The 18910-nt window shown below is 41.4% G+C and overlaps 1 protein-coding gene across 2 annotated transcripts in view; it reads right to left on the bottom strand.

Annotated features, from left to right (window-relative positions):
• The window catches only part of ABCA13 (ATP binding cassette subfamily A member 13), a 513749-nt gene that overhangs the window by 470610 nt on the left and 24229 nt on the right, over positions 1-18910 (bottom strand). For both annotated transcript variants that reach the window (XM_063606228.1, XM_003805826.7), the window contains exon 3: positions 16014-16137. In XM_063606228.1, coding sequence (XP_063462298.1) covers positions 16014-16137 — 124 coding nt within the window. The remainder of the gene's footprint in view (positions 1-16013; positions 16138-18910) is intronic.

The following is an 18910-nucleotide window of genomic DNA, read 5'->3' as shown; positions in this document are numbered from 1 at the left end:
GAACTAGAATTAGAAGTGGAGCCTTAAGATGTGACAGAATTGTCACAATCTCATAATAAAACTAATGAATGAGGAGTTGCTTCTTATGGATAAGCAAGCAAAGTGGTTTCTTGAGATGGAATCTACTTCTGGTGAAGATGCTATGAACATTATTGAAATGATAACAAGGGATTTAGAATATTACATAAAATTAGTTGGTTAGTCAGTGACAGAGTCTGAGAAGATTGACTCTCATTTTGAAAGAAGTCCCACTGTAAGTAAATGCTATAAAACAGCATCACATGCTACAAAGAAATCTTTCATGAAAGAAACAGTCAATGATGCAGTAAACTTCATTACTTAAAGAAATAGCCACAGCCACTTCCACCTCCAGCAACCACCACCCTGATCATTCAGCAGTCATCAGCAACAAAACAAGATCTTTACCAGCAAAAAGATTGACTCACTGAAGGCTCAGATGATCATGAGCATTTTTTAGCTATAAAGTGTTCCTTTATTTAAGGTATGTACATTTTTTAGACAATGCTATTGCACACTTAACAGACTGCAATATAGTGTAAACATAACTTTTATATGCAATGGAAAACTAAAAAATTTATGTGACTCACTTTATTGCAATATTTGCTATATTCTGATGTTGTGAAATGAAACCTACAAGATCTGAGAGTCCAAAAACAGCCCTTCATACTATTAACAAATCAACTGATTTTAAACAAAGGTCCCAATGTATTTTAATCAAATAGAATAGCTTTTTCAACAAATGCTACTAGAATTGTATATACATATGTAAAAAGATAAACCTCAAAAGTTACATCACACCATAGAAGGAAATAAACTGAAAATAAATTGTACCTATAAACAAAAGCTAAAATTATTAAACATAGAAAATACAGGAAAAAATCTGAACAATCTTCAAAAATATTAGGCAAATATTTCTTTGTTAAAGAAAAACACAAAAAGCACAATTCAAAATAGAAAAAAGTGATAAATTATATTTTATCAAAATAAATAACCCTTGCTCTTCAAAAGACACAGCATAAATGAGAAAATAATATTTGCAATACATGTATAATATGTATACATATGATTAAAGACTTGTGACCAGTATATGTAAAAAAAACTCTAAGAATTCAATAAAACCAAAAATAAAAAATCAATTGCATAAAATATTTAAACAGACACTTTCCTCAAAAAATATTGAAATGGCCAATAAACACATAAAAAGATGCTTAACATCATTCCTGATCAAGAAAATGTAAATTAAAACTACAATTAGAAAGCACAATACAACAGTATAATGGCTAAAATTAAAGAGAACAACATAATAAATGTTAACAAGAATGTGGAGCAACTGGAATTCTTTTTTTTTTTTTTTTTCTTTTTTTTTTTTATTATACTTTAAGTTTTAGGGTACATGTGCTCATTGTGCAGGTTAGTTACATATGTATACATGTGCCATGCTGGTGTGCTGCACCCCCTAACTCGTCATCTAGCATTAGGTATATCTCCCAATGCTATCCCTCCCCCCTCCTCCCTCCCCACCACAGTCCCCAGAGTATGATATTCCCCTTCCTGTGTCCATGTGATCTCTTATGTATTGATGTTGGGAGTATAAAATTGCACACTTTCAAACAAACAGCCTGGACATATACTATATAGCTAAACATACACTAAACATTTATCCCAAGAATTCTACTCCTAGGTATTAACCCAAGAAAAATTAAAATATTTGTCCACACACAGATTTATTTTTTAATGTTCATAACATTTAAGATGGAAAGAGGCACTGAAGAAGATAGAAAGGACAGTCTTGCATTGCCTACCTCTCCTCACTCAATCCCAGGCAGTGCAGCATGGAGAAAGATTCTGTGTGCTTGAGGGAGGGAGAGCAAACTAAGTGTGAATCTTTGTACTGAAACTCAGTGCTGCCCTATCACAATAGAATGCAACAAAGGGCAGAATTCTACTGGTGCCCACAGAGGGAGCATTTAGACCAGCCCTGAGCCAGATGAGCATCCTGTGCCACAGCAAGAGGTATCCAAGTCCTGCCTGGCCTCACTACAGGCTGATAAAGTGGTTTGAGATCCCAAATAAATCTGAGTGGCAGTCAGGCCACAAGAACTGCAGTCCTTAGATAAGCCCTGGTGTTCTGCTTGTTTTGAAGGCAGTGGTGTTGCAGTACCAATGCAATACCAGCTGTAGTAGCCATTAGAGTGCTTACATCAACCCTCCACCAACTCCAGGCAGTGAGCTTGGGGAAAGACTTCTGCTTGAGGAAGGGAGAAGGAATATTACAGAGGACTTGATCTGGCAAGCTGGATACCAGTTCAGCCACTGTAAAATAAAGTACCAGGCAGATTTCTGAAGCCCCTGATTCCAGGCCTTTGCTTCCCAATGGCATTTCTAGACCCATCTAGGCTAGATGAGAATCTGCTGCCCTGATGGGATGGACCCAGTCCCAGCAGGATTGGCCACCTGCTGAGTAAGGTGACCTTGAACCTTGAATAAACATCAGCAGCAGCCAGGAAGTAGTGGCCATGGGCCTTGGGTAAGCCCCAGTACTGTACTGGTCAGGAAGAACATGAGCTTCAGGTGTGACCCAACATGGTGCCATGGGAGTGCCTGCATCACCCCTCCCCCAATTCCAGGCAGCCCAGTGTGGAAAGATACTCCTTCTGATTAGGGGAAACAGAAGGAAGAGAGCAAGAGACTTCAACTGGTAACCCAGAGAATGCTCTCTTAACTTCCCTAAGTCCAACAAGGCTGATTATCTGGGAGTCTTCAAGAGTTGCAGCATTCTTGGGCTTAGGAATGAAACAGCTAGTGCTGAAACAGCTGCAGTGACCACGGGCTTAGGTCACAACATTTATTCCCCTTTGAATTCTTGGAAAGTCCTCTCAAGAAGGATGGGTACAAACAAGCCCAGACTGCAAAGATTGGAATAAATGCCTAACTCTTCAATGCTCAGCCATTAATGAACATCCATAAGCATCAAGAACATCCAGAAAAACACAACCTCACCAAACAAACTAAGTCATCAGTGACCAATCCTGCAGTGACAGAGATATGTGACCTCTCAGACAGCAAACTGTAATATAAATATAATAATATAAATTGGGTGCATCCAACTCTGGAGCATCCATATATAAAAAGCAAATATTAACAGAGCTAAAGAGAGAGAGATCTCAATATAATCACAGCTGAAGACTTTGACGCCCCATATTTTGCATTGAACAGATCATTTAAACAGAAAAGCAATGAAGAATCATTTGATTTTATCTACACTATAGATGAAATGAACCTAATAAACATTTACAGAACATTCCATCCAACAGCTACAGAATCTGCATTCTTCTTTTTAGAACATGGAACACTCTCAAGGATATATTATATATTAGGCCACAAAATAAGTCTAAAAAAATTCAAAATAATTAAAATTATATTAAGTATCTTTTCTGACCACGATGGAATAAAACTAGATATCAATAACAAGATCAACTTTGCAAATTGTAAAAACACAGAAATAGTGAACAATATGCCCCTGAATTACCACTGGGTCAATGAAGAAATTACAAGGAAATTTTAAAATTGTTTAAAAAAAAATCAAAATAGAAAAACAATGTACCAAAACCTGTGGGATACAGCAAAAGTAGTATTAAGAGGCAAGTTTATAGCAATAAATGCCTATATCACAAAAGTTTTTAAAAAAGAAAAAAAACTTCAAATAAACAACCTAACTATGTGATATGGTTTGGCCATGTCCCCACCCAAAATCTCATCTTGAATTGTAATCCCTATGTGTTGTGGGAGGGACTTCATGGGAGGTAATTAGATCATGGGGGCAGTTCCCCCATGCTCTTCTCATGATAGTGAGTGAGTTCTCATGAGATCTGATGGTTTTATAAGGGGCTTTTTCCCCCTTTGCTCTATGCTTCTCTCTCCTGCCGCCATGTGAAGAACATGTTTGCTTCCCCTTCCACCATGATTGTAAGTTTCCTGAGGCCTCCCCAACGGTGCAGAACTGTGAGTCAATTAAATCTCTTTACTTTATAAATTACCCAGTCTTGGGTATTTCTTCATAGCAGCATAAGAATTGACTAATACAGTATGCATCTTAAAGAATTAGAAAAGCAAGAACAAAACAAGCCCAAAATTAGTAGAAGAAATAATAAAGATCAGAGCAGAAGTTTTCTTTAAAAGATCAATGAAACAAAAAGTTTTTTTAATAGATACACAAAATTGATAAACCTTTAGCAATACTGACATAGGAAAAAAGAGAGAAGACCCAAATAAATAAAGTTTGAGGCAAAAAAGGAGAAATTACAACTGATGCCACAAAGATTCAAAGGATCATCAGAGACTACTGTGAGCAACTATATATCAATACATTGATTTGGTAGAAATTACATTGAATTTGCAGATTGCTTTTGGAAGCATAGACATTTTATTAATATTGATTATTGCAATCCATGAACATAGAATATCTTTCTATTTTTTGTGTGTCCTCTTCAACTGAAAAACTGAGAAGAAATAAATAAATTCCTAGATACATGCAACATACCAATATTGAACCACAAAGAAATCCAAAATTTGAATAAACCAACAACAGGTAATAAGATAACAGTAATAAACATTCCCCCATCAAAGAAAAGCTCAGGACCCAAACAATGGCTTCACTGCTGAATTTTACCATTTAAACAAGAATTAATACTAATCCTACTCAAACTAATCCAAAAGGTTGAAGAGGAAGGAATGCTGTCAAACTCGTTCTGCAGTGCCAGTATTACCCTGATACCAAAACCAGACATATACACAAAAAAATAACAAAAAAGAAAACCAGAGGCCAATATTTCTGATGAACATAGATGCAAAAATTCTCAACAAAATACCGACAAAACTGAATTTAATATTACATTTAACTGAATTTAATATTACATTTAAATTTACATGTAAATATAATATTACATTTAATATTACATTTATTATGACCAAGTGGGATTCATCCATCCCAAGGATGCAAGAGTGATTTAACATATGCAAATTAATCAATGTGATACATCACATCAAAAGACAAAGGACAAAAACTATATAATCATATCAATAGATGTTGAAAAAGCATTAAATAAAATTCAACATTCCTTTATGATACAAACTCTCAAAAAACTGGATATAGAAGGAACACAATCAAGCACAATAAACACCTCATATGACAAAACCACAGCTACTATCATACTGAACAGGGGAAAACTGAAGACCTTTTCTTTAAGATTTGGAACTGGAATGCCCACTTTCACTACTTTTATGCAACATAACACTGGAAGTCCCAGCCAGAACAATCCAGCAACAGAAAGAAATAAAGGGCATCCAAATTGGAAAGGAAGAAGTCAAATTATCCTTGTTTGCATATAACATGATCTCATATTTAGAAAAACCTAAAGACTCCACCAAGAAACTATTAGAACTGATAAACAAATTCAGTAAAGTTGCAGGATACAAAATTAACAAAGAAAAATCAATAGCATGTATATATACTAACAGTGAACAATGTGAAAAAGAAACCAAGAAAGCAATCCCCTTTATAATAGCTACAAATAAAATAACATACCTAGGAATAAACCTAACCAAAAAAGTAAAAAATCCTTGCAATGAAAACTATAAAACCCTGATGAAAGAAATTGAAGAGGACACACAAAAAGTTAGAAAGATGTTCCGTGTTCATGGATTGGAAGAATCAATATTATTAAAATGTCCATCCTCCCCAAAGCAATCTTCAGATTCAAGGCAATCGCTATGAAAATACCAAAGATGTTCTTCATAGAAATAGAAAAAAAATTCATTTTTTAAAATCCTAAAATGTATATGCAACTACAAAGACCTAAAATAGCCAAAGCAATCCTCAGCAAAAAGAGCAAAGCTGATGGCATCACATTACCTGATTTCAAAATATACTGCAAAGCTTTAGTAACCAAGTCAGCACAGTATTGGCATGAAAACAGACACATAGACCAATGGAACAGAACAGAGAACCCAGAAATAAATCCACGCATTAAATTCCTCATTTTTTACAAAGGCTCCAAGAACATTCAATGAGGAAAGAACAGTCTCTTCAATAAATGCTGCTAAGAGTGGATATCCTTATGCAGAATGAAACTAAACCCCTATCTCTTGCCATATTTAAAAAAATCAAAATTGATTAAAGACTTAAATCTAAGACCTGAAACTATGAAACTAATAGAATAAAACTTTGGGGAAACACTCCAGGACATAGGTCTGCGCAAAGATTTCTTGAGTAAGGCCTCAAAAGCACAGACAACAAAAGTAAAAATGGACAAATGGATCACATGAAGCTCAAAAGTTTCTGCACAGCAAAGAAAATAATATAACAAACAAAGTTAAGAAACAACTCACAGAATGGGAGAAAAGATCTGCAAACTACACATATGACAAGGGATTAATAACCAGAATATATAACAAGCTCAAACAACTCAATACAAAACAAACAAACAATTCAATGAAAAATAGGCAAAAATCTGAATAGACATTTCTCAAAAGAAGACATACAAATGGGTCACTAGGACATGACTTGCTTAACATCACTACTCATCCAAGAAGGGCAAATCCAAATTACAATGAGATATGATCTCATCCCAGTTAAAATGGCTTTTATTAAAAGGACAAGCAATAGCAAATGTTAGTGAGGGGTTGGGAAAAAGGAACTCTTGTACACTGTTGGCAGGAAAGTAAATCAGTACAGCCACTATGGAGAACAGAAGGGAGGTTCCTCAAAAAACTAGAAATAAAACTACCATATGATCTAGCAATCCAACTGCTGTGTATAAATCCAAAAGGAAAAAAAAAACAGAGACATCTGCACTCTCATGTTTATTGCAGCATTATTCAAAACAGCCAAGCTATGGAATCAACCTTAGTGTTCATCAACATATAAATGGATAAAGAAAATGGAGTACATATATTATTCAGCCATAAAAAAGAATGACATCCTGTCATTTGCAACGACAAGGATGGAACTGGAAGGCATTATGTTAAGTGAAATAAGCCAGGCACAGAAAGACAAATATTATGTGTTCTCACTTATATGTGGGAGCTTAAAATAATTAAACTCATAGAGACAGAGAGTAGAATGATAGTTACCAGAGTCTGAGAAGGGTAGTGGTGAGGTGGGAGATATAGAGGGGATAAGTAACAGGTACAAAAGTGCAGTTAGATAGAAGGAGTTGGATCTAATGTTGAGTAGCACATTGCGATGACTATAGATAACAATAATTTATTACATATTTCAAAATAACTAAAAGAGTGAAACTGGAATGTTCCTAACACACTCACACACACACACTCACACAAATGATTTATACTTTAGATGATGGATATCCTGATTACCCTGATTTTATCATTATGCATTGTGTATTTGTATCAAAATATTGCACATACCTCAGAAATATATAAAACTAGTATGTATCCACAATAATTAAAAATAAAGACTTTTAAAATATATATTCAGAAACAAAAAGTTTTTTTAAAAATTAACCAAAAAAACAGAAGAGAACACCCTGGGTCATCCTTACCCATGGGAAAAATAAAAAGGAATGAATTATAGTCATCTGTCACTTAAAGAAGAGACTGTACTGTGGGAAATGCATTCTTAGGCAATTTCATCATGTGTGAACACCACAGAACATGCTTACACAAACCTAGGTGGTGGAGCCTACTACATACCTAGCCATGTGGTGTAGCCTATTGCTCTTAGCCTACACACCTGTACAGCATGTCATTGTACTGAATACTGTAGGCAGTTGTAATACAATGGTAAGCATTTGCATGTCTACACATATATAAAGTACAGTTAAGATATGGTATTATAATTCTATGTGACCCCTGTCATATATGCAGTCCATTGTTGACTAAAATATTGTCAAGCGGTGCATGACCATACTAATACACACAACCACATAAATAAATCTCAAAACATTTTACTGGGTGAAAGAAGCCAAACACCAAGGATATATCCTTTATATAAAATTTAGAAAAGGCAAATCTAATCTAGATGACCAAAAGCAGACAAGCTATTGCCTGGATCTGAAGGTGTGGGGTGAGTGGAGGTAGGTTGGGCTGGGATAGAGCACAGGAGAATTCTGAGGATAATGAAAATGCTTTATATTTCAATCATGATGGTGGTTACACAGGTGCATAGACATGTCAAATTCATTGAAATGTACTCTTAAATGCTATTGTATAGATCAATAAAGTTGATTTTTAAAATTAACTTTATTTCCATTACACAAGCAATGATAAGTAACATAGTGTAACTTTTTAAAAAATAGTATTTGCAATAGCAACAACAAATATAAAGTAACAAGGAAGTAAGTTAATGAAAGATATGCATAACCTTCATGAAAAAATTCTATAAAGCTATGTTGAAAGACACTAAAGAAAACCTAAATAAATTAAATAATGCATCAGCATCGCAAGATGCAATGCAACTCCAATAAAAATCCCAATAATATTTTTCACTGACTTGTACAACAAGGTTGTTACACTTACATGGAAGAACAAAGACTTCCCTAAAGGAGAAGTGCAAGGTAGAGACATTTACTCCTTCAGATATCAAGACATTAGAAAGCTACAGTAAGACAGCAGGGTATAGTTCAAGGAATGGCTGGGGCTATAACAAGTTGGAGAAGCCAGACGCAGATGCACCACATACAAAAACTTAATTCATGTCACAATGGGATTGCAAATCAATGTGAAATTGATAAACTGTTTAATAATACAACTGAAAAAATACTTATCCAAATGGAAAAAAAAATGCAGTTAAATCATTACCTTCACCATACATAGACGTAAAACCCAGATGAATTCAAGACCAGCGGGTGAAAGGAAAAACTATAATACTTTAAGAAGATAATATAAGAAATTATCTTTACAACCTGAAGTAGGAAAGAAAACAAAATTGAAATACTAAACATGGTGTAAAAATAAAATAAGTTTTATTGGAGGAGAAATTTAAAAATAAAAACCTAGCAAAAAGCACGTAATTCCCAAGTTTTCAACAGTCCATCAAGAGACATGCCTAGGCAGGGCAAGGAGAGAACCCCAGGACAGAGACCCAGCCCTAAAATGCTCTATTGCAGGTAGACAAGTGACTGCAGTTACAGGGAGGGCTTCCTTAGGCAAGTGGCTGGGTCAGGAGGGGAGACTCTGGGCTCAGAAGCTTGGATCGTTTTTTCTTTCTTCACTCACCCCTCCTGGGCCAGCTCTCCACTAAGTTATGAAAGGGGCTGGGAAATAAACCCCAGACCCATCCGGAGTTGTCTTTCCTCAGTGTGCAGAGGCCATGGTGCTGCATCGCGAGCAGGTAGCTGACCACGACAGAGCTGACTGCATATAGAAGAGGAAGACCCTGGGCTGTGTAAGGGCTGGACAGATGGGGAATACAAAAAGAGAAAGGCCGACCATGCCGTGGAAGGTGCGGAGGAAGGGGAGGGAAGTACTCATCATTGTGGAGGGCCCCAAAGCGTCGGAATGGGACAGCAGGCACAGAAGGAATCCTTCTCCCTGGCGAATCTAATGCTGTTACGTCTCCATGTCAGGAAAGCCATTTAAGAAACAAGGATAGGCCGGGCGCGGTGGCTCACGCCTGTAATCCCAGCACTTTGGGAGGCCAAAGGGGGCAGATCACCTGAGGTCAGGAATTCAAGACCAGCCTGGCCAACATGGTGAAGCCCCCTCTTTACTAAAAATACAAAAAATTAGCTGGGCATGGTGGCACCCGCCTGTAGTCCCAGCTACTCAGGAGGCTAAGGCAGGAGAATCGCTTGAACCCGGGAGGCGGAGGTTGCAGTGAGCCGAGATCGCGCCACTGCACTCCAGCCTGGGCAGCAGAGCCAGACTCTGTCTCAAAAAAAAAAAAAAATTATAAGTCTAGGAGGCGGAGGTTGGGGTGAGCCGAGATCTCATCGTATCACTCCAGCGTGGGCAACAAGAAAGAAACTCCGTCTCAGAAAAAAAAAAAAAAAAAGAGTGTCAAGAGAGTGAAAAGCAAACTGAGAAGCTGAGGTGAGGCAGCAGCAGGTGATAATCAAATAAGGCTGAGAACCAGGCAGTATGGTGGTTGGAAAAGAGGCAGAGAGGGTCAGATGATTCTCAGGGGGTCTGGGCATGTTTGAGAATGGAGAAAAAAATAAATTAAAATATTGATGACCACCAAATGAAACCAGTAGGAAATGGCTGGAAACATTTCAAGAAACTGGAAATGAAAGGTCACCCAATCAAAGCCCAGAAGGCAAGGCACCGGGTGCTGTAGACTAAGGGTGGGAGTGCCCCGGCATGGGTATGGCGATCGGCCTCCCGAAGGTTGTCAGTGAAAGGGAAGTGAGGGTCGGGTTTAGACAGCACATTCGCATTACAAAGCATTTTAAATTAAACAAAATAGGAGTGACCACTAACACAAGAATATCCACTTCTGTTGCCTGCAGTGCTTCATCATATTTCTGCTCTGAAATCCTCTTGTTAAAATGAAGGGGAAACCCCCCAACAAAGGCAGGAATGAGGAAGCTGATTTTCATAACCATAAGCTACATCAGATGGTACCCAGGATTTCTGCCCAAAGTGAACTTACCTGAGGAATTAGGGAGGTCATGGAAACTTATTGAGAGGTGACAGCATGCTGGCAGTCCTCACAGCCCTCGCTTGCTCTCAGCGCCTCCTCTGCTTGGGCTCCTACTTTGGCGGCACTTGAGGAGCCCTTCAGCCCACCACTGCACTGTGGGGAGCCCCTTTCTGGGCTGGCCAAGGCCGGAGCCCACTCCTTCAGCTTGCGGGGAGGTGTGGAGGGAAAGGCGCGAGCAGGAACCGGGGCTGCATGGGCGCTTGCGGGCCAGCTGGAGTTCCCGGTGCACGTGGGCTTGGCGGGCCCCGCCCGCAGTCGGAGCAGCGGGCCGGCCCTGCCGGCCCCAGGCAATGAGGGACTTAGCACCCGGGCCAGCGGCTGCGGAGGATGTACTGGGTCCCCCAGCAGTGCCGGCCCACCGGCGCTGCGCTCGATTTCTCACCGGGCCTTAGCTGCCTTCCCGCAGGGCAGACCTCGGGACTGCAGCCCGCCATGCCTGAGCCTTCCACCGCCTCCGTGGGTTCCTGTGCAGCCCGAGCCTCCCCGACGAGCGCCGCCCCCTGCTCCACGGCACCCAGTCCCATCGACCGCCCAAGGGCTGAGGAGCGCGGGCGCACGGCACCGGGACTGGCAGGCAGCTCCACCTAGAGCCCTGGTGCGGGATCCACTGGGTGAAGCCAGCTGGGCTCCTGAGTCTGGTGGGGCCTTGGAGAACCTTTATGTCTAGCTCAGGGATTGTAAATACACCAATCGGCACTCTGTATCTAGCTCAAGGTTTGTAAACACACCAATCAGCACCCTGTGTCTAGCTCAGGGTTTGTGAGTGCACCAATTGACACTCTGTATCTAGCTGCTCTGGTGGGGCCTTGGAGAACCTTTATGTCTAGCTCAGGTATTGCAAACACACCAATCGGCACTCTGTATCTAGCTCAAGGTTTGTAAACACTCCAATCAGCACCCTGTGTCTAGCTCAGGGTTTGTGAGTGCACCAATCGACACTTCTGTATCTAGCTCCTCTCGTGGGGCCTTGGAGAACCTTTGTGTCAATACTCTGTATCTAACTAATCTGATGGGGACGTGGAGAACCTTTGTGTCTAGCTCAGGGATTATAAACGCACCAATCAGCGCCCTGTCAAAACAGACCACTGGGCTCTACCAATCAGCAGGATGTGGGTGGGGCCAGATAAGAATAAAAGCAGGCTGCCCTAACCAGCAGCGGCAACCCGCTGGGGTCCCCTTCCACAGTGTGGAAGGTTTGTTCTTTTGTTCATTGCAATAAATCTTGCTACTGCTCACTCTTTGGGTCCACACTGCTTTTATGAGATGTAACACTCACCGCAAAGGTCTGCGGCTTCACTCCTGACACCAACGAGACCACGAGCCCACCGGGAGGAACAAACAACTCCAGACACGCCGCCTTAAGAGCTGTAACACTCACCGCGAAGGTCTGCAGCTTCACTCCTGAGCCAGCGAGACCACGAACCCACCAGTAGGAAGAAACTCCGGACACATCCGAACATGAGAAGGAACAAACTCCAGACGTGCCACCTTAAGAGCTGTAACACTTACCACGAGGGTCCGCGGCTTCATTCTTGAAGTCAGTGAGACCAAGAACCCACCAATTCCAGACACATTATCAACTAAATTAACTGTGATATTTGCCTTCAAGATTTTTTGTTTTTTTGTTTTGTTTTTGTTTTTTTTGGGACAGTCTTGTTCTGTTGCCCAGGCTGGAGTTTAGTGGTGCGATCTCGGCTCACTGCAGCTTCTGCCTCCCCGGTTCAAGCTCTTCTCCTGCCTCAGCCTCCTGAATAGTTGGAACTACAGGTGCCTGCCACCACGCCCAGCTAATTTTTGGATTTATAGTAGAGACAGGGTTTCACCCTGTTGGCCAGGGTGGTTTCGAACTCCTGACCTCGTGATCCACCCGCCTCAGCCTCCCAAAGTGCTGGGATGCCAGACGAGTTGGTCTCCTCTGTGTGAGACACCCATGGGAAGCCATGGGCAGCTTCTGAGGAGAAAAGTCTCCTTACTGCCTTCCTGTCTTTATGCCCGAAAGCGTAACAGCTCCGCAGCATTCCACAGGTTGCTCAGGGAGATAACACTCCCTTGAAGCAGTGGAGTATAATCAAACATCTTGGCTCCTCCTGAAACCCGCTCCCACCCATTTCAGTCCAGATAAGTTAAAGATCTTAAGTAGTTTAGACACGCCTTTGCTCAAGGAAATTCACGGAAACCGCCATTGCTATACTTCTTATTGAATGACTCAGGAGTTCTCCTTCACTGATTAATCCTTTTCCTCATCCCTTCCTCCCCCTCCCATCTGCCCTAAGAACAAAGAGCTTGTAAACCAATAAATTAGGCGGAGCCCGAGAGCTCTGCGCGGTGAGCGAGCCTCCGACGCTCAGGACCCCAGGACCCGCCTTTGAACTCTTATTCTGTCTCTTTCTATTTCCTTTGTCTCCGCTGGACTCGGGGTACCTGCCAGGTGGTGTGGGGCTGGTTTCCCCAACAACCCAAAGCGCTGGGATTACAGGCGTGAGCCACTGCACCCAGCCGCTTTCAGGTATATTTTAACTGAGACAATTACCACAAAATAATCAGGAGTGAGTCTTTATTTATGGGCTTGAACTTCAATTGAATCCACACTTACTCCAATATGAAAACGCATGAAATCTGCTTGGTCAAGTGGCTGAGTCTGAAACCAGAGGCCCTACTGACAGCGTGCTTCACTCTTTCTTGTCTCCTTTCTCCCTCTCCCTCTTTCCTTACTCCTTACAATTTCCTTTCCCTATTTTATTTTGTATTTCTTATACCTCTGACTTCGGCACTACCAGACAAAGTGAGGAATTTCATTCTTGGTTCTCAAAGTTAAAGGCTTTGCAATGCTGGTGAGCTATTAACCTGACTACCACTCTCAGAATGTTAGGTGAAGAATCTCACCAGGTTGCTTTTATAACCCCTGAATTTCTGCACATTGAAGTGAGGATGTTGATGTGGAAAAACACAAAGAAAACAAAGGTAGATTATTTCCTGATATCAAGTAATTTTGGGGGTTTTTTTTGTTTGAGAATGAGTCTCGCTCTGTCACCCAGGCTGGAGTGCAGTGGCGCAATCTTGGCTCACTGCAACTTCCCCCTCCTGGGTTCAAGCAATTCTCCTGCCTCGGCCTCCCGAATAGCTGGGATTACAGGCATCTGCCACCGTGTCCAGCTAATTTCTTGGTATTTTTAGTACAGACTGGGTTTCACTATGTTGGCCAGGCTGGTCTTGAACTCCTGATCTCAGGTGATCTGCCCGCCTCGGCCTCCCAAAGTGCTGGAATTACAGGTGTGAGCCACCGTGCCTGGCCTTCAAGTAGTATTTTTATAATTGTTACAGCCGTAGTAATAAGAATTTGTTATTATCAACTCCCATTGTTTGAATGCCTCTGTGCCATGCATTGTGCTAGATGTTTTCTATATTTGTCTTTAACATTCACAACACTTGAAGTGAGTAAACAGATTCAAAGAGGTTAATTAATTTGCACAGATTCACAGAACCACAGGTAACAGAGCCAGTATTGTTTAGCCACAAAATCATATTCTTTCCACTTCAACATCATTTAAACCTCCCAATCCAAGTAAGGAAGAGACATAAGAAAGACTTGAAATAAAGACGCTGCTAAGTCTCAAGCTCTTCTAATGCTTCCAAGAAAGACAGAGTTTTGTATATTTCCCTTCTCCACACATTCAAGAAAAGACCATCGAACTTTTCAGGGTTATCACTTTACAGTATTTTCAAATAAGCCTCTTTATATCATATTTCTATATGATTTGTCTCAGAAAAAGTAAGTACCTACTATGACCTGAAAGTTGGCATCTCCCATCCCCAAATTTTTACGTTGAAACGTAACCCCTAAGATGATATAGCGGAGGTGATTGGATCATGAGGACAGAGCCTTCGTGAATAGGATTAGTGCCCGTATTAAAGAGACCCTGGAGAGATGCCTCATCCCTTCCATTATGTGAGAACACAGCTGGAAGGTGTCATTTATAATGGAAAGGGTTCTCACCAGATACCAGATCAGCTGGCACCTTGATCTTGGACTTCCCAGCCTCCAAAACTATGAGAAATAAATATTTGTTTCTTTTTTTTTTTTTTTTTTTTGAGACGGAGTCTTGCTCTTTCGCCCAGGCTGGAGTGCAGTGGCCCGATCTCAGCTCACTGCAAGCTCCGCCTCCTGGGTTCACGCCATTCTCCTGCCTCAGCCTCCCGAGTAGCTGGGACTACAGGCGCCCGCCACCACGCCCGGCTAATTTTTTCTATTTTTAGTAGAGACGGGGTTTCACGGTGTTAGCTAGGATGGTCTCGATCTCCTGACCTCGTGATCCGCCCGCCTCGGCCTCCCAAAGTACTGGGATTACAGGCGTGAGCCACCGCGCCCGGCCATATTTGTTTCTTATAAGCCACACAGTTTATGGTATTTCATTATAGCAGCCCAAATGAACTAAAACAACACCATTTATAAATATTGTACCTGATATGCCGAAAATTATCTGGAAACTTTTAATTTTCCTCTTGTAACTTAGAGTTGGAAAATAAAGATCATATATGTCAACATTTGCTTTACATTTAAATATCTTAGATTGTTTAATATTAGTAAATATAGATTAAATAAAACTCAGATCATTCATACCTGATAAATTCAAACTATCTTAATCCGCTAGCCACTTCCTTCCCTTCCTAACTTCACCTGGGAGAAGTTTCCAGGGCATTCAGGATCCCCCAAGTTAAACTCCCTCACTTTGTCTCTTCTCACATGAAATATCTTCTTCTCCTTCTCTTCTTGAGTTTAAAGCCAACTGACACTGTAGGCAACCACAGGCATAGCTCAGCATTCAGAGACTCAGAGAAGGCAACTTAACTGTCCTGTAGTCCGTTTAGGTGGTTTATGACAAATAAAGAGTTACTGCCCAGTTTTATTTTCCCTCAGCTGGGGACAAGATTCTAGTCAACTAGTAGCACAGGAGAAAAAACCCAGTAGGTAGCTCAAAAAATAATTGTTCTGGGGGCATGTGGCACTAAAATGAAAAGTTGGCTAGACAAGTAATTTTGAAGTCAAGAGTTTCAACCTACAGAAAACAAATTATTACATGCAAATGGCATTTGCTAATCAGTTATTACTCTGTGAGTCCTGCAAGTGGCAGTGGAAAGATCTCCTGCTGGAAGCTAACCATTAGTTGGAGGCAGAATTATATGACTCTGAATTTAATAAAACTTTAATTTCTATACTTCTCATGATCTCTGACCTATCCCAAATTATTGAGGCTTTACAAAAAGCAGAAGCCTGTTCTATGTATCAGCTTTCTGAGATTTCTGAAAAAGATCTTTGTGTTTCTCTTACCGAAAATGATGCTCCATTGACCCTTCATAGCTGAAGTTCCTACACCTTGATCCAGTGTTACAAAGAAGGCTTTGAACAAAGGGGATAACACCACAGCTGGGTAGATCTCGGGGCTGCAAATAACCTAGAAATAGATGCAAAGAAGAAATGAGTCCGTATACCTGCTACCAGAAATGGAATTCCTGTTGAGTTGAAATTGTAATATATAACATCATATTATTATATTATTAACCTTGCTATTAATTTAAAGGAGATCTAAGGGCTCAGACAAAAAGAATCAAACAAAATGGAAAAACCTTTATATCTAACACCTTTCTTCCAGGGTCAGTACTCATGTTTCAAGGCAGAATGGCTCTGAGCAGCCATATAGCTGCAGGATTCACAAGCTTCCCCATTCACTGAGTGGAAATAACCCTGATGCACAGCCAAGCTTCCAGACACCGCTCTCTGTAAACAAGCTGTGGGTAGGAAGAATAGAAAGGATGCTTCTTCCCATCTCATATAAAAATGTAGGAGTTTTTAGTTTTGGCAAAAAAACTTCAAGCTTAATGCAAGTTGAATTCTTAATGTTTAAATATAGTTGTTAAATATTGTATAATACAAAAAAATTGTCTACACTGAATAGGACTTTTCAGAACAAATGTCACTACAAAATAGCCACCTCTGTGGATAATGTGCTGTTTACACATCCCCAACCATATCCTCCCTTCACACCATCAGGAGGGTGGGAGTGGTGAGGATGCTGATGGCTGCAGCAACATGAAACTTATGATTACCGGCCCGTTTCTCCTGCACAGTACACCTGGTTTTCTATCACTTACCTTCCCTTTTCTCACTCCTTTTGCTCTTCAGGCTGCTGCAGCCGGGCCCTCCTCATCCTATCCCTCTACTGAACTGCCCTGGAAAACTTGTCAGCCCTTATCTACTTTGACTCCAGGTCAAATGTTCATTCTACCACACCTCACTACCTCCCCAGGGAGCAGACCTGGAATGGAGATGCCTGTTCAGCGCCCCAGTATGGCCAGGGCCCATCTGAAACCTGGAGCACTTTCCCAGGTTTCCCCAGGGTCTGTGACCGCTTCTTGTCTTTCTCTTTTCCCAGTCCCTGAAAGCCAGAACACAAAGGCAGCGCTGCCCTGACTGCAGTTTTCACATTCATGTGCAGCTCGAGGAAGCAGCAGCACCCTGGGCTTGTGCCTGTTCTCCTGCATGTGCAGCCTGCCCAAACCACAGGTGATCACAAGCCTAACTACACCAGCACAAACAGAATTTACTGGGACAGGTAAATAAAGCTTCTCAAGCTTTAATCTCTCAAGGCACTTAACAGGAAATTTCACTTTCCTATGCAAATAATCTTAACTTTGGAAGATTATTTATTCTTAGTGAAAATACCCATGTATGCAGTCTTTGGCTTCATTCTAAAGTTGTAAAATCCACATCACCTTTTCTAAGGTCCCTCTCAGTCACAGCACAAGAACGGGGCCAGCTCTTCCTGTAACAAGACAGGCACAGAACATCTTCCACATGGTGGTGACTTCAGGGGTCAGCAACAGTGCCCAGATAGTGCATTTCCTTGACATGACTTCTGTGTCCCATCTATCTCTCCAGGAACACATCAGAAATGGTGGCCCCACAGACAGTGCTCAGTGGGTCAGAGACTGAGGACTTCAGCCCTGGACACACTTTGTCTCCAAGATTAAAGACCTGGCATGGTAACATCAGGCCACCCCAAAACAGTGGGAAGCATGAGGGAGGGAGATGGGCATTTTTTGGTCATTGCCATGCCAGGCCTGGTGCTGAGTGCATGCTCCTGACTGGCTTTCTCACCAAGTCCTCACAGCAGCCCTGGGAGCCAGGGGAAATTTGCTGTCTTTATAGAGAAGAGGCTCACAAAGGTTGCACGCCATGCCCATCCCCACAGAGCTGATGGGGGGCTTGATGGAGCTTCAACGTGCAGTCTTTGATCAATTTTGACTCTTGAGCCCCTTGAGGCTCTGACAAAGCCTTCCCTTCTGTAGGAAAGCTCATCTGCATACCTCTAGGAAACATTTCCAGTGTTTCTTTGGGCCACATCTTTGTTGGACTGCACTCCTGATACAAAGCAAGAGTTTGATAAATGTTTAAGGGATGGATGGAAACTTCGAGGATAAGGAACATCATAAGCTACTTTCCATAGGGCAGGACTGAGCTAGTACCACAGTGGATGGCAGACTTAGTGCTCTCTATCATTTACAACTAAATCATTCACAATTTTGCATTAGCCACTATCATTTTGAGGCTTCTTATCAGTCCTGATACCACGTTATCCTCTGGTTGCATGCAAGCTTTTTTTGCCCTGTTTTGCCCGTTTCTCCTGCACAGTACACCTGGTTTTCTATCACTTACCTTCCCTTTTCTCACTCCCTTTGCTCTTCAGGCTGCTGCAGCCTGGCCCTCCTCATCCTATCCCTCTACTGAACTGCCCTGGAGAACTTGTCAGTCCTTATCTACTCATGCAGCAACAGCACCTGTCACTCTGCCATACCTCCTTCTTTCAGTGCTTCCCAGGCAGACTCCAAATCTCTTTGTTTCCCTTCCAGCACTCTGGTTGCTGCTTATTGTCTCCTCTGCTTGTCCCTTGAATGTGCTCTTCTTGAGGCCTATGTTCTGGAATTTTCTCCTTCTTAGGTGTCCTCATCTATGTGATTCCAAATTCATAATCTGATTGATTAGGCGGCTCACTCTGACAATCTCAAGAGTCCCTCAAATTCAGGATGGTCATGCTGAGCACAGCTCCCCAAATCCCCCACGTGTCCTGTGCCCTGTCAGTTCAGTGGGAGTGCACTCTCCACTCAGCTGTTCCAGTCAAAGGCCTCCCTGTCCTCATGCATCCAGCCAGTTGTTTCTTCCCATCTTAC

Source organism: Pan paniscus, chromosome 6 (assembly GCF_029289425.2).
Source record: "Pan paniscus chromosome 6, NHGRI_mPanPan1-v2.0_pri, whole genome shotgun sequence".
In the NCBI taxonomy this organism is placed as follows: domain Eukaryota; kingdom Metazoa; phylum Chordata; class Mammalia; order Primates; family Hominidae; genus Pan; species Pan paniscus.
This window is presented reverse-complemented; position numbering and strand designations above follow the sequence as displayed.